General features: G+C 38.0%; 1 protein-coding gene across 1 annotated transcript; it reads right to left on the bottom strand.

The window, feature by feature from the left end:
* Positions 1–2,242: 2,242 nt before the first annotated feature.
* On the bottom strand, positions 2,243–5,548 carry LOC117257277 (green-sensitive opsin). The gene is made up of 5 exons (XM_033627348.2): positions 5,113–5,548; positions 4,781–4,949; positions 3,458–3,623; positions 3,112–3,351; positions 2,243–2,798 (listed from the first exon to the last, which is right to left on the bottom strand). Exons 1-5 carry the CDS (start codon positions 5,474–5,476, stop codon positions 2,700–2,702), a joined length of 1,038 nt encoding a protein of 345 aa, XP_033483239.1. The 5' UTR covers positions 5,477–5,548; the 3' UTR covers positions 2,243–2,699.
* Positions 5,549–14,350: the final 8,802 nt, after the last annotated feature.

Below are 14,350 nucleotides of genomic sequence, written 5' to 3'. Positions count from 1 at the left end.
CATCGCCTCTTCTTCTTCCGTTTTCTTTTTTGTTTTCTTTGGCAGATATATACACTTGCTGTTAAGGTTGCATGTTGCTCCCATCTCATCTGGACTCTGGAGTCGTTGTTGCGTCTATCCGCGTAACACCATTGCAGCCCCTTAAAGATGATACAGGATCCTTCGCACCCTGCACACACCTGTTCAAACTTCTCTTCTCTGAGAGACGCTACAGAAACACTCAACATCAAACTGTTTCTGTAGTTTCAATACTCTCTGTAAACCTGCAAATATCTGTCAAACATAACGCAAATATGCTGTATATACTGTTTAATAATTAATAATACTGCCATATTCACCACGTCATTATGTATATGTGTGCATGTGTGTGTCTGTGTAATTGCTCTTTTTGTACACTTTGATACAGTTATGGTTATGGACTCTGTCTCCACCTCCCTGGACTTGTGAAAATGTGTGAAATGCTTTTGTGATAACCACACTGAAATGGGCCCATACAAAAAAATCATGAATGAATTTTTAACTGACTGTATCAGTATGTGGTGCACACCTATTTCCTAATAAAGAGGCAAATTCTACCTAAATAAAATTAAATAATAATTTAAAAAAAAAAACCTTCATGAGAACCTACTTGCCGCCTTTCGTATGTAAGAATTATAAGTGCGTGACATATCACATTATCTTACATTACTTCTCATTTAAATGGGTGTGTTTTGTGTGCATTGATGTCATTTTAAAAAAGTTTAAAATGAATTCTTGAATCATCTTGTTAATAAATATTTCATGAGTAATAGTTGTTTGGTTTTTTTTAAAAAAAATTGATATTATTGAATAAAAACAAACATTTATATTGTGATAAGAGTGATAACACAAGATTACTTTTTTAATTTTAATCTTTTACAATTTCAAAATAACAAAAAAGGAAAAGGGCCTGAAGCAAGAGTTCGGGCACCCTGCATGATCAGTGCTTTTAAGTAAAACAGCTTCCTAAATTAAGCTAAGAGTCCTTCAGTTCATGTTTTGGGATTTTTACTTCATTCTCTCATGCAAAAGGCTTCTAGCTCTGTGAGATTCTTGGGCCGTCTTGCACGCACTGCTCTTTTGAGGTCTATCTATTAATGATGTTTAGGTTGGGGGACTGTGAGAACCATGGCAAAACCCTCAGCTTGCTCCTCTTGAGGCAGTGCATTGTCGATTTTGAGGTGTGTTTCTCTTCATCTTCAGCTTTTTTTACAGATGGTGTGATGTTTGCCTCCACAATTTGCTGAAATTTAACTGAATCCATTCTTTCCTCAACCTGTGAAATGTTCCCTGTGCCACTGGCTACAGCACAAGCCCAAACTCATGATCAATCCACCCCCATGTTTAACAGTTGAACAGGTGGTCTTTTTTTTTTTTTTTTATAAAATTCTGCACCCCTTTTCCTCCAAACATACCTTTGCTCATTGTGTCTAAAAAGTTCTATTTTAACTTCATCAGTCCACAGGACTTGATACTAAATCTTGTGGTGAGGACGCAGGAAAGGTTTGTTTCTGATGACTCTTCCATGAAGGTCATATTTGTACACCACTCCATGGTCTGATAAATCTTTCTGCAGGTCATTTGCAGTCAGGGGTTTTGATTTCCAACAATCCCACAAGCAGCCCCCTCGGAAAGTCTTCTCGGTCTTCCTGACCTCCACTTGACCTCCACAGTTCCTGTTAACTGACATTTCTTAACTACATACGGAACTGAGGAAACAGCTTCCTGAGAACACTTTGCCATCTTCTTATAGTCCTGCGATGTGGGCATCAATTATTTTAGTTTTCAAAGAGGCAGCTCTTTAGAGGAGCCCATGGCTGCTGATTGTTGGGACAAGGTTTAAGGAGTCAGAGTATTTATAAAGCTTTTAAATTTGCATCACCTAGCCTTTCCTAACAGTGAACCAGCCAGAGACCTAACAAGCTAATACAGATCTGAGACCCTGGTAAAAGTTGTCTGGGAGCTCAAATGTCTTGGGGTGCTGTGTGGTGCTCCTTTCTTTTCTTTTCCCTTCACTCTAAAATTGTACAAAACAAAAACAATACCCTAAGCTTGCTTGAAATGTTGAAAAGCACCAGCTTTGATTTCACATTATAGTGTTGCTACTTTTACTTAAGTACAAGATCTGACTAAAGACTGAAGATGCTGCTAAAGGAATGCTGTTTCACAAATAAAATCACAGTTTGGCCACACTTGTGATTCATCATAAACAAATATAAACAGACACTTTTTGATGCATGCATTTATTTACCTACATTTACAATGTCATAAGCATTTATAAAATATATTTACAATTGGCCAAGAAAATAAATTCTGGTCCCCCCAAAAAAGTTTCAGTACAGCAGAACAAAATAAGTGCTTTCATAAAGATGATGTTGGGAATTAAAAAACAACTCCCTGCACTCATGGGGCCGACTGGATTGATTTCATGCCAGACAACAGAGCACATTCAGTTCGTTGATTGTCAGAAGAAATACTGAAGTTTCCTTTATTTTAACAGCAGAACTAAACGGTCCTGGCCGCTCTGTGATAGAAAGCTGGTGCTTTGCATACGGTGTAACTGTACCCAAATGTAGGTGATTTTTTTGGGGCTGTTTGTATGTAACCAAATTCTGCTCTCTGTATACTTGTTATTAGTCCATGTGAAAAAATCCGTGAGATTTCTTGAGATTGGTCCGTGTTTAGGAGACAGAGGACACTTCTGTCTTGCTGGTTGATACTGAGGTCTCATCCTCCACCATGCCACCCATGCCAATAGTGCTCAGCATGCAATTACGGAACTGAAAACACAAGTACAATTAGAAAACAAGGAATCATAGGGTGCTGAGCAAAAAATAAACTGTAACAGTAGCACTTTTTTTTAGCATTTAAGTGTATATATTCTGGTTTATAACACAATATAGGGTAACTGTAAGCAGCTATGTTTATTAATGTGAGTGTCAACAGCTCCTGTGAAGCATTAATATCTGTAACCTATGTAAAACCAGATAATGAATGATTGATGGCATTACATATAAATAAAGATGTCTGTATACTTGATTATATTTCAATATTTCGTTGCAGCACTAATTTTAGTTATATTTAGAATTGTACCTGTTTGTTCATCAGCACATAGATAATGGGGTTGAACAGTGCTGAGCTCTTTGAGAAGAAGGCAGGGATGGCCATGGCTGTGGCTGAGAACGCAGCTCCCCTGTTGAAGAAGATCCATGCAGCAAAGCTGGCATATGGGGTCCAAGCCACCAGGAAGCCCAGCACCATCAGGATGCACATACGTGTCACTTCCTTCTCAGCTTTTTGTGTGGATACAGAGTCCTGCTGCTGAGCTGCGGCCTGAAAATTAGTTCAACATCAGCTATTAGGTCATCTCTAATATAGGTTAGATTCAGAATCTACAGTTGCTCATGTAGTCTTGTTAGGTTAAGAAACTGTCTCTTACCGCCTTCACTGTGCACACTAAGTTTCCATAGGTGAAGAAGATAGTGAAGACAGGAACGCAGAAGTGGCAGGTGAACATGTACAAGACAAATGATTCGTTGTTGTAGCCTGGGGCCAAGGTGTAGTAGTCGGGTCCACAGGACACCTGAATACCCTCAGGGATGTACCTGCAGCAGGCGAGATTATTCAAAATCATCCATGGCAGTTTTAAACAGGACTGGAATCATGCAACATGTCATATTAAAGGCTACTATGCAGTGAACGTATCAGGATTTCATGAATCATTGTTGTATGAACATTAAATAATTCAAAGCATAATGGCAGCAACACCAAAGTAAAGTAATGTGTGCTCTCCAATACTTTTGAGCATTATACTAAGTCAAATATTTAGGGACTTTGCATTTGCATTGTTTTGAATTGAATGGGTAAAACCAGAGGGGTGTAGGACACAGCAAGTCCTGCAGCATTCTCATTAAGGAGGATGTTTAGTGCATCATTTGCACTTCCCTGCAAAACGGACCATGGTGCCTACTATGGCGTGTGAATGTTGGAAGAAAATTACTTATTGTGTAAATTTATATGTTAATAATTTTTTTTTTTTTTTTTGACTGCAGCCTATTTTTTCTTATTATTCTCAGTGTCTGGCGTTTCTTTTTAACCATACAGCTGCACATTATACAGCTCTTTAACATTTAACTTGATGCAACACATTTAAACTTTACACATAAAAGCTGCACTTAAGTCTGACAGTATCCCATTGCAAAGAATACATGGAAATCACTCTAGGCTGATTTAAAGTGAATTTTACTTATGAAATATTATGTATAAAAAATATAACATTTTCTATTCTTGCTCAGATTTTCTGCCTCATCATGTAAATGCATGTAAGTTCCTGTGTCAAAAAACACAGGGTGATGTGAATGGTTTGCCCGACTGTAGTTGCACGGCTTCATTTGGTGGCATAAAAGATTCCATATGTACAACATATTCCCTCAGCTGAGAATCTTTGGAGAATAGCATCAGGAAAAGCCAACAAATCTGTTTGCTTCAGTGGACGAGACAACATGGCTGAACTGGCTGTCTGTTTACCTGTGTGATCATGTGATTGCATGCGTTGTGTCCTCAACAGACCTATTCCAGTAACATCATCACGTCCCGACTCTGAGTACTTTGGTTGGTGCGTAAAACATTTGCAGACCAAATAGGACAGATGATAAAAAAAGGGCCATGTTGCTAAGTCAGTCTGTGGTAAAGGCTCCAATGAAAGACTTGCCCATTTTCCCTTCTGCCATTATAGGTCATGTGATCCATTGTGGGGACTTACCGTGACCAGCCAACAAGAGGAGGGACAGCGCAGGAGGCAGCCATGACCCAGGTGAATGCACAACCTGCTCCAGCGTGGGTGGCTGTGAATTTGAAACTACCCATGGGTTTGCAGACCACAATGTATCTCTCAACAGCAAGAACCACGAGAGACCACAGAGACACCTGACCTGTTGATGGAAAAAGAAAAATTTGTGATGAGATCTTGTCATCTGTTGTACCAGCTTAGACCCCAATCTCACAGCTTTGAGTTAAAAAATCTGGCATAACTATATTCAGTACAATTTATCTATGTGATAATGGCAAAGAAACATCCATTTTCCGAAAGTTTACCTCCAAGAGTGGCCATGAATCCCTCAATAGCACAGCCCATGGGTCCCAAGGAGAAATAGCCATTGAGGGAGGAATAAAAGCTGACTGTGAATCCAAAGCAGACCATGATCAGTCCAGCAACAGCCAAGTTGACCAGGATGAAGTTGAGAGGTTGCCGGAGCTTCTTGTTTTGAGCCGTGACCAGCAGTGTCAGAAAGTTGATGGGGAAGCCAGTGCACATCAGGAAGAACATGTAGAGAGCCAGCAGTTTGAAGAACCATGGATCCGCCAAATAATATTGTGTATACTCAAAAGGACTCCTCACAAGCCCCGTCCGGTTGTTCATGGGGATGTAGAAGTTCTTGCCCTCTGTGCCGTTCTCCATGTTCGCAAATGAGGGTGTGGATCAGGCAGAGTATGATACACTTGGAGCCCTGTCAAAATGGTCAGGGGTCTGATACTGCAGCTATGGTTATATAGCCCCCTGGGTGCAGACTCGCAATGGATCAGGAAGATTAGCAAAGAGGATTTGCATGAGAATTCAGCCTATAATCTGTCAGTGTATGATTCGTCGTCCAAGTAAGCAGATTTTGTTTTTTAGGATGTTTCACCATCTGAATGGATAAAGGTCACTTAAGATTTAACTGAATCTTTTTAGCGCACACCTATTCACCCATTTCAACATGACAGAACTGTCATTAAAAAAAGCAGACCATTTAGTGTCTTGAACGCAAATCCCTTTTAATACATCCATTTCAATTTGACCATAACTCAATTACAAGAAGACTCTGACTGCACCCTATAATCAAATTTCCTCATTATCCACGTAGGTTAAACAATTAGTGAATGACAACTTCTTTTAATTGGATTTCAGAGCATAGCATGCTGTAGCCGCACCAGTACTGCGGAAGAAGACAGGGTGCTTTTCAATTTTCAGACAGATAGATTTTAGAAAGGCAGTGATTCAAAATAGTGACGGTCATGTACTAATAAAGAGATTAAGGTGGGTATCATCTGCATGATGTTGAACATAAACACTGTATTACAGAACACACTTAGATGCTTACAGTAAGAAATCATGTTTTGGAGCTCTCAACCCTGCTCAAACCGCTTAGTATCAAACCATTCTTAATACCATTAACTCATATCTAAATTTCATTTTCATACATGCAATGCAAACTAAGTTAAAATATATTAAATGCTGTAAAAATTTCATTATAACAACATAACTGCTTAACAAGGTCACAAGTGTTTCTGTGACGTTATGGAAGGCTAAATGTTCAAGAGCCAAAGCTTGGAGACTTTAACGGTTATCCAGATTGCTGTTTGGTCACGTAAAACAGACCACTCTTCATGATTTACTGCAGGACAGCGCCTGAGATCTTTCTCAAGTGGGGCCAGATGCACTACATAATTATAAGAATAATTACTGCAATACATGTAAATGTAAAAATCATGTGTAGAATGTACAATTATTTTACTTTATTTATTTATCTATTTATTGCAGTTGGAGTCTGTGGTAGGCAGCAAACTGAATTGAAACTTGGCCTTTCATTGAGAGGGAAATGTAAAAATTGAATAGACATAAGAATAGTTTCAACATCCGTGCAGTTTTGTCAGGAATGCTAACGTTATTGCAGATTAGCCCAACATCAGACTACAAGACTATATGATGAAATGTGGTGTAGGCTGATTCTGCAAAACCCCAGATTATGTTTATGATTTTACCATGTTTTTTGCAAAGTTTCAGTCTCTGACAATGATGATATGGTTTAGGTTAGATCCCTGCATTGTTCTCTCATTAGGCTTTGCAAACCAATGTGCATGGACCTGACGCCTGCCCCTTGAAATATTTCAGCTGGGCCGACTGCACACAGCTCCTTGTTGGTCTATAGTACCCATGACCCAAACACTTCCCCTTCTACCACCCTCCAAAACACACCAGCAATCAGATAGCAAATGCACTTTTAAAGACAAGAAGGCAAGTAGAAGCAAATCATGGGAGTGGCTGTGGTTCAGGAGGTAGAGAAAGTCATCTGGTCGGAAGAGCCACGGTTTTATCTTGGGCTCCTACCATCCACGTATCTTGCCCAAGTATCCTTGGGCAAGATACTGAAGCCAAAATTTGTGTGAGTGGGTGTGAATGGTTGACTGACGAGCAGATGGCACCTTGTAGGGTAGCCTTAACCACCAGTGTATGAATGTGTGTGAATGTAAAAGTGCTTACAGTGGTCCAGAAACTAGAAAGGCGCTACACAAGTGCAAGTCCAATTACAAACACAATCTCATGCTGTACAATGAAGACACGCATTGTAAAAGTTAACAGAGAAATGTCACTTGCTGCTTTTTGTCTTGTAATGAAAGGAGATATTGTGATACCCTGTGCGCCACTATGCCAAAATCGCTTCACAGTCTGTTCCTGGGGGCTTAGTATCATAGAGTGTATATAAAGATGGACGAGATAACAGCTCCCAAAAGTGAAGCCAAAAGATCTCAATTACCTCATGGTGGTTGGTTGCAGTATAGGTCATAAATCCCGCCCTCTCCATGTTACCAGATGGGACATGGGCCAATAAAAAAAGTCATAGTGCATATCAAATAAATTTTTCTCAAAGATGGTTTCTGTCATTTTAGGTAGATCTTATTACCCTGATGTTTATTCAAGTATTCATTTATCTGATAAGTTTGGTTTTAATTATTTATCTGATACATCATGATTGACAGCTGTATGTGCCATTCAGTGGTCTCATGATCAATGCCACTGCTCGGGATTGGTTGGACGGGTGTATAGGCAAGAACCTGACAAGTCACTACTGCGCACACTCTGGCTCCAAATTATGTCAACAGCTTTTGGCTTCATTTTTGTACAGTGGGAGGAAGTGGTAACGCGTCGTCCATCTTTTTATATAGTCCATGCTTGGTGCATACAAGCAACTGAAACATGGCATTAGAACAATTTTTGTTGCCCGTTGCCAGATAAGAAAAAATAACAAATCTTTATAACTGAATAATTTTTAACTTTCATTTTTAAATACCAACTATTACAACATATCTGTAAACCTTCACTGGGAACCATCATCATTATTCTTGGTGTGTTCGATCTGATGCAGAGCTACAAGATTTGCCCTGTTTCCTCTGCACAGTCTTTGTCGCTGCAAACTTCAATGCTGACCTTGAGAAAGGCATGAGCTAACTTTGTGACACATGGAGTCACCAGCTGACACTTTTCGCTTGTAAGCAAGGGGCTTTACAGGAAAGGCAAAACGCAGGTTAGATTCACTCTACCCACCCCCACCCACCAGGTCCCACATCCTCTAAGCCTCCCTACTGACTCATAGGAGTTGCTAGCAACAAGGTCCCATTCAGGTTACCCACCCACAAGCACTTAATTGTGCTCAATGGAAAGGGCAACCAAGGTTTCACTGCCAGGATTTGCTTCTTCCCCAAAATAACTGTTGGTATGCCGGGCTTGAATCCTAGCGTTGGTTGTGTATGGAGTTTGCAATGGCATCAGCACTGCCACTGCAGCGCACTGTATTTCACACAGATGCTTACTACTGTGGCACAATTCGCTTTTACTGTGGACACATTGTATGAAGCAGACACCTGTAAGTCATACATGAATGCTCAGAAAAGGAGACACAAATTGATAGCTTGAATTGAAAAACAATGGCAGTGGAAGAAATTAACAAGGGGTGAGGAGAAGAGACAGCTTAGGATAGGCAGTAGCTACAGATGCGATGGTAACAACACCAGTGACTTTTGATAGGCTGGTGATGCCAGTTATGCTGTATGCTTGCGAAATATGGGGGTTTGAGAAGGTAGACATCTTAGAGAAATTACATTTGAAATTCCTCAAGTGTATTTTGAAAGTTAAAATGTCCACTTGTAATAATATGGTTTATGGCGAACTTGGAAGATACTCTTTAAGTGTTAATATCAAAAAAAGAATTATTGGTTATTGGGGGAGTTTAGTGATGGGGAAGGAAACAAAGATTAGCAGGGTGATGTATAACTGTCTATTTAATTTATATATTAATGAGCTATATGTATCACCATGGATTCATATAGCTCATTTATATATTAATGAGCTATATGTATCACCATGGATTTCTTTGTTAAGCAAATATTAGATGAATGCGGTTTTTCTTATGTTTGGTCAGACCAGAGATGTGATAACATTAAATGGTTAAAGATGGCAGTTGAGCAGAGGTTAAAGGATCAGTTTGTACAGAAGTGGCGTTATGAACTACAGAGCATGTCCTCATGTGATTTATATTGTGAATTTAAAGAGGATTTTAATTTTGAAAAATATTTACTTTGTGAAAATAAGAAGTATGGTCAGGCCATCTGTAATTTTCGAACTTCTAATAATAGACTCCCTAAAATAACAGGTAGATACAAGGGTCTGGAAAGGAATGAAAGGTTGTGTAATTTGTGTAATGACGGCCACCTGGGAGACGAATATCATGTTTTGTTTGAATGTAAAAATTTAACCATCTCTGAGAACAGAAACAAGTACTTGCCTAAATATTTTTTAAACCACCCATCTTTGTTCAAATGTATAGCTTTAATGAAGACTGATTATTTAAGAACAATATATAAACTGGGTGCTTTCTTGAATAATGTTTTGCCACTTTTTAAATGAAATAATGTATGGCCGTGCTTGAGTGCAGGCTTGGTTTTCTTTTTGTTTACTTTGATCTGTGATGACTCATTCTGACTGTTCATCATTTATTTTGTATTTTGTCTTGTTTGTACTCCATATCACAATTGTGGTGAAGAGTTAATAAATATGACTATGACTATGAAAAATGTATAGATTTTCAATTGGAAGTGCATGGAGCGACCACACAAAAAAAGCCTAGTGCTCTGAAAAAGGAAGCAGGGAATAGTGCTGTTTCTCTGGGCAACCCCATACGCTCTCTCCTCAACAACTGAACAACTGAAAACAGACACTGACGTCAGATATAATGTGGACATGGGGTCCTTCGTCAATGCTGTATCCAGGTCGCGTAATACTGGATGTATTACGCGACCTGGATACAGCATTGAAGAGGGACCCCGTTCACTAGAGTCTTCCACTGGCAGAGCTGTTTACCTCTAGTTTAGTGCTCCACTAAATTCAATGGGGATAAAATTTAAGGATTTTGTGACTCTTCTAGACTTTTCAAATGTTAGCAGACTGAGTGGATTAAATCTTGGTAGTGTAACTAGTCATTTTGCAGGGCTGTGAAACTCAAAAAATGTATCCACTTATTTATAGATGTCTCTTTCCCAAAGTAAGTCTATGGCGAAAAGTGTCTTTGGGCCCAGTGGCATTGTGTGACGGGCTCAGGAGTTGTATTTCCACTGTTTAGCCACCACACATATTGGCTTCAAAGTCCAGTGCACTTACTGGGGGCTCGGGAAACAGGCCCTCAGTCAAGTACATTTATTCATACAGCACATTTAAAAACACCTTATGAAGACCAAAGAACTTTGAATGTAAAATATACGAATGATTTCAATGAATAAGAGCAACAGAAAAACAAGTGCAATTCTGAAGTCATGTTAACTGTGGAAACTCAGAAGCATTTGTAAAAGGTGGATCTTAACATGGGATTTAAATGTGGCAATAGAAGAGGAAGACCTGTGGGGGAGGGTAAATGGTTCCACCGTCTGGAAAATGCTCAAATAAGATTTCAACTGGATGCGCAGAATGGCAACAAGTGGTCAGAAGATCTGTGGGGTTATAAAAATGAGAACCAGCAAAGAGGTCTTGGTTATTTGATGACTATAAACGTACATAATAATTTAGTATCCTTTAATAATTCAGTCAAAAGTCAGCATCCTCACCAGATGATGAGCCACACAGACATATACAGTACATGGACATAAGGGAGGAAATAAAGAGGCAGCAAAGTTTGTACTGACACCCAGAGCTGGTTAGATCTATTATAGTCCACTATTAGAAGGATAAATGGGGAGGGTGGGCTGTTAATTCTGTCTAATGTACAAGTTCATTTAATTATTATTTTCTGGGAAGGAAAGCTTTTGTGTGCTCTGCTCCTCTCACTTAGAATAACCTTCAAAAAGATTATTGAAACCATGTGAACTGGTCCCTGCCTGATTTTACAGCACATCTTCTGTCCATACCTGCTCATTCAGACTTATGGAGTTCATTGGAACCTGACCCAGCCTTTGAACACCTAGCATAGCATCACCACAGACACAGGTACAATAAAACATATTCATGTAAAAAGAAAAAAACATTTCATGGCCAGTAGTCCTAGTGCGTCTTCGTGATAATTGAGACAGTGATAATCCATTTATTGAGAAGTCAAAGGGGTTGACTCCTCCAGCAGATAATGGGGATTGTGTTCTTATTTAATTAGACAAGACAGAACCTATTACCTCATTATTATTGGCTTGAAGATGGTATCACTTGATGGTAAACCAATCACTGTAGTAAAGGTTTGGATCCCTCTCAGGTAAAGCCATGTTGTTTTAATTAATGATCCAATGTATTCCGAGAAAAAGCACAATCAGAATCAGGCGGGAAAAGAGCTTGCTTTGAGAATGACGGACTAAATATAATGAATGGAGCCAGAAGCAAGCCGACAAAGCTCTGTCCGTTTCACGTACTACAGTATCTTATTATCAATACATCATTTTATACATTCATTGTCTGTGATTCAGTATCAAATATAACTTTCTACTGATGTCATGATGACACTACATAAAAAAAAAAAATCATAAAAATTATTAAAACAATATTTGATTCATACATTCTCCATTACTACCTATCCTCTTTAAGGCCCTGACACACCAAGCTGTCAGCCAGCCGTCGGTTAATGCTGGGCTGTTGATCAGCAGATTCATCATGTTGAAAGATTCACATAAAGAATTAATTTCACATTGTGAAACACATACAATACATACAAGCAACACAAGGGAAATACTAAGAAAGAAGGAATACAGGCCATACCATTGATATCCAAACAGTACATACTCCACCTATTGTCTGTTAAATACAGCTCAGTTTTGAGACATTAATGTTCCCTGCTATATTTAGAAACTAAAAATAAAATAAAAATGTTTGGTTTTTAAATGACAGTCATCATGATTAAACATTTGAGTTAGCAGGTTACCTCCAAAACAGTTGTGCTTTTAGAGGATGGAAGGAAACTCAATTTTAAAAGGCTGACTGGCTGAATTTAAGAAGTTGATTTTTTTATATATTTTTTTAATGAATGTATTGTGTTTTTTACATAGACTGTATAAAAAAAATCAATGTAGCTACTGTAACATCACCCACTGATTTGCGGACTCCCATTTTGAAGCCTTGAGTTTGACATTTTGGCCGTCGCCATCTTGGATTTCTGAAACCAGAGGTGACCAGAGGTGACCATATTGGGATGAATGCTTACAGTTAAATAAATGGGTTATATATGAGTTCACCCTCCTTCCTCAGGATTGTACTCAAATATCTGTGGTGCAAAGTTTGTCACCACGCACCTTACTGTAGGCTAATTAACGGTTAATTTGATTAACAGCTCAAGACACCTGTAAAACAGACTCACACACACACACACACACACACACACACACACACGCACACACATACAAACACACGCAGTTAAAAGTTCCAGGGCTCTTATATTATTTTATCAGCACTCACTGAAAACCTCTTTTCCAATCAAATCGCTTTGTTGGAAAAACTGTTGCACGAGCTGAAATATGTGTATCTGTGGTATTTATATTGTTCAGTATGCCATCTGGAATGTTTCGACATTTGAATGGTGTTTGTGTTTAATAATGGCTCAGCCCTAAAATTAATTCTACTGAATAGAAGTATCATGTGCTTATTTATTACATAATTAATTAAGTAATGAATTAATTAATCATATTTTCAAAAACTAATGCCTGATCAGTGCTGACCGTTTTGACATTTTCATGATGTTTTTAACCCAATAGCTCTATTACCTAATTAACTGGAGTTAAATGGATTACAAACACTTTTCATACGTTATATATAACTCTTCCTAAATTGTACATGTCATCATTTTAAGCATTAAAGTGTGCGGCTGAGTGATAAATAGATCACGTGGGAAGTTAAATAGTTAAATTAGCTCTGTTGTATTGTATATTTTTTAACTTATAACCTGTATGTGGCATCATGATGAGCCTCCACACATTTGATCAGAATGCAATAATGATATATTTTAAATCTAAATGGTGTTTGTACTGCCCACAGTGGTTGAGTTATATGCATATATGATGGATATTATGTTTAATGCTAACTGATCATCATCCAATGAAATCACAGAGGCTTTAAAATCAGTCTCTAGTGCAAATGTGCAGCACATCACAAATATCAAACGTATACAATCAATATAAGGGAGGATTTTAAAGGTCAGCGCTTTTCTGAAAATACATTTTCAGAGACCTTTATTCATTTAAGGATTTGAACAGTTGTTAACGTGCCAAAATGCCAAACTAGTGGTTTATTTTGACTAAATGTATAATAGTTAATAACAATTACATATACATGTTTATAAAAGAAAATTGAATATTTACAATTGTGAAAAAGAAAATATATTTTTGGTCTACAGAAACATGAGTACATGAATTTATCCTCATCCACAAAGTTAGCCAGTGTAATTTAAGGGTGTAATTTTGGCGTTTGGAATATGGAATTTGAGGACTGCCTTTAAGTGTCAGTCACATTTTGATTAAACCAGACGTGATGTTGAAAAACCATTAAATTATGGATCTATTTAATGACTGCAGTTATGAGTCTCCACTTTTACTATAATTTATTGTGTTTTTTTTTTCTGGCTCCCTGGTATAAAATGACTCTTTGAGACTATGCCGAATTAAAAGATGAATAAATTTATATGACGTTTGGTTTATTTTTTTTTAACATTATTGAATATAGGGTTTCTGCAGATCCTTAAAAAGTCTTTAAAGTCATTGTATTCATTCATCTAAAAATAAGGCCTTTATTGGTCTTAATGCCATCTCTCAAAAGTCTTAAACATGCTAAGATATGGGAAGTAGTGAAAACAGTACAATATCTGCACAGGACATTGCATTAAATGCTCGGTGTATTTTATGCAAAAATTTTGCAAACTTGGCACAATGGGAATCAAGGAAGTAAAATCCTACATGCAGAGCAACAAACACAAAATTGCAAGACAAACTGCTGATAAACAGCAGGTATTTCCCAGTTCTGTTTTACCCTCAAGACAAAAATAAAAAATAAAATATAATA

Source organism: Epinephelus lanceolatus, chromosome 1 (assembly GCF_041903045.1).
Source record: "Epinephelus lanceolatus isolate andai-2023 chromosome 1, ASM4190304v1, whole genome shotgun sequence".
Taxonomy (NCBI): Eukaryota; Metazoa; Chordata; class Actinopteri; order Perciformes; family Serranidae; genus Epinephelus; species Epinephelus lanceolatus.
This window is presented reverse-complemented; position numbering and strand designations above follow the sequence as displayed.

Bases quoted from the DNA above. Each gene is read 5' to 3' on its own strand.
- LOC117257277 (XM_033627348.2), bottom strand. From the start codon at position 5,476: ATGGAGAACGGCACAGAGGGCAAGAACTTCTACATCCCCATGAACAAC. The intron at 3,624-4,780 runs GTAAGTCCCCAC...CGCCTGCTGCAG, and splicing joins CCTCTTGTTGGCTGGTCACG to GTACATCCCTGAGGGTATTC. The intron at 3,352-3,457 runs GTAAGAGACAGT...ACTAATTTTCAG, and splicing joins TAGTGTGCACAGTGAAGGCG to GCCGCAGCTCAGCAGCAGGA.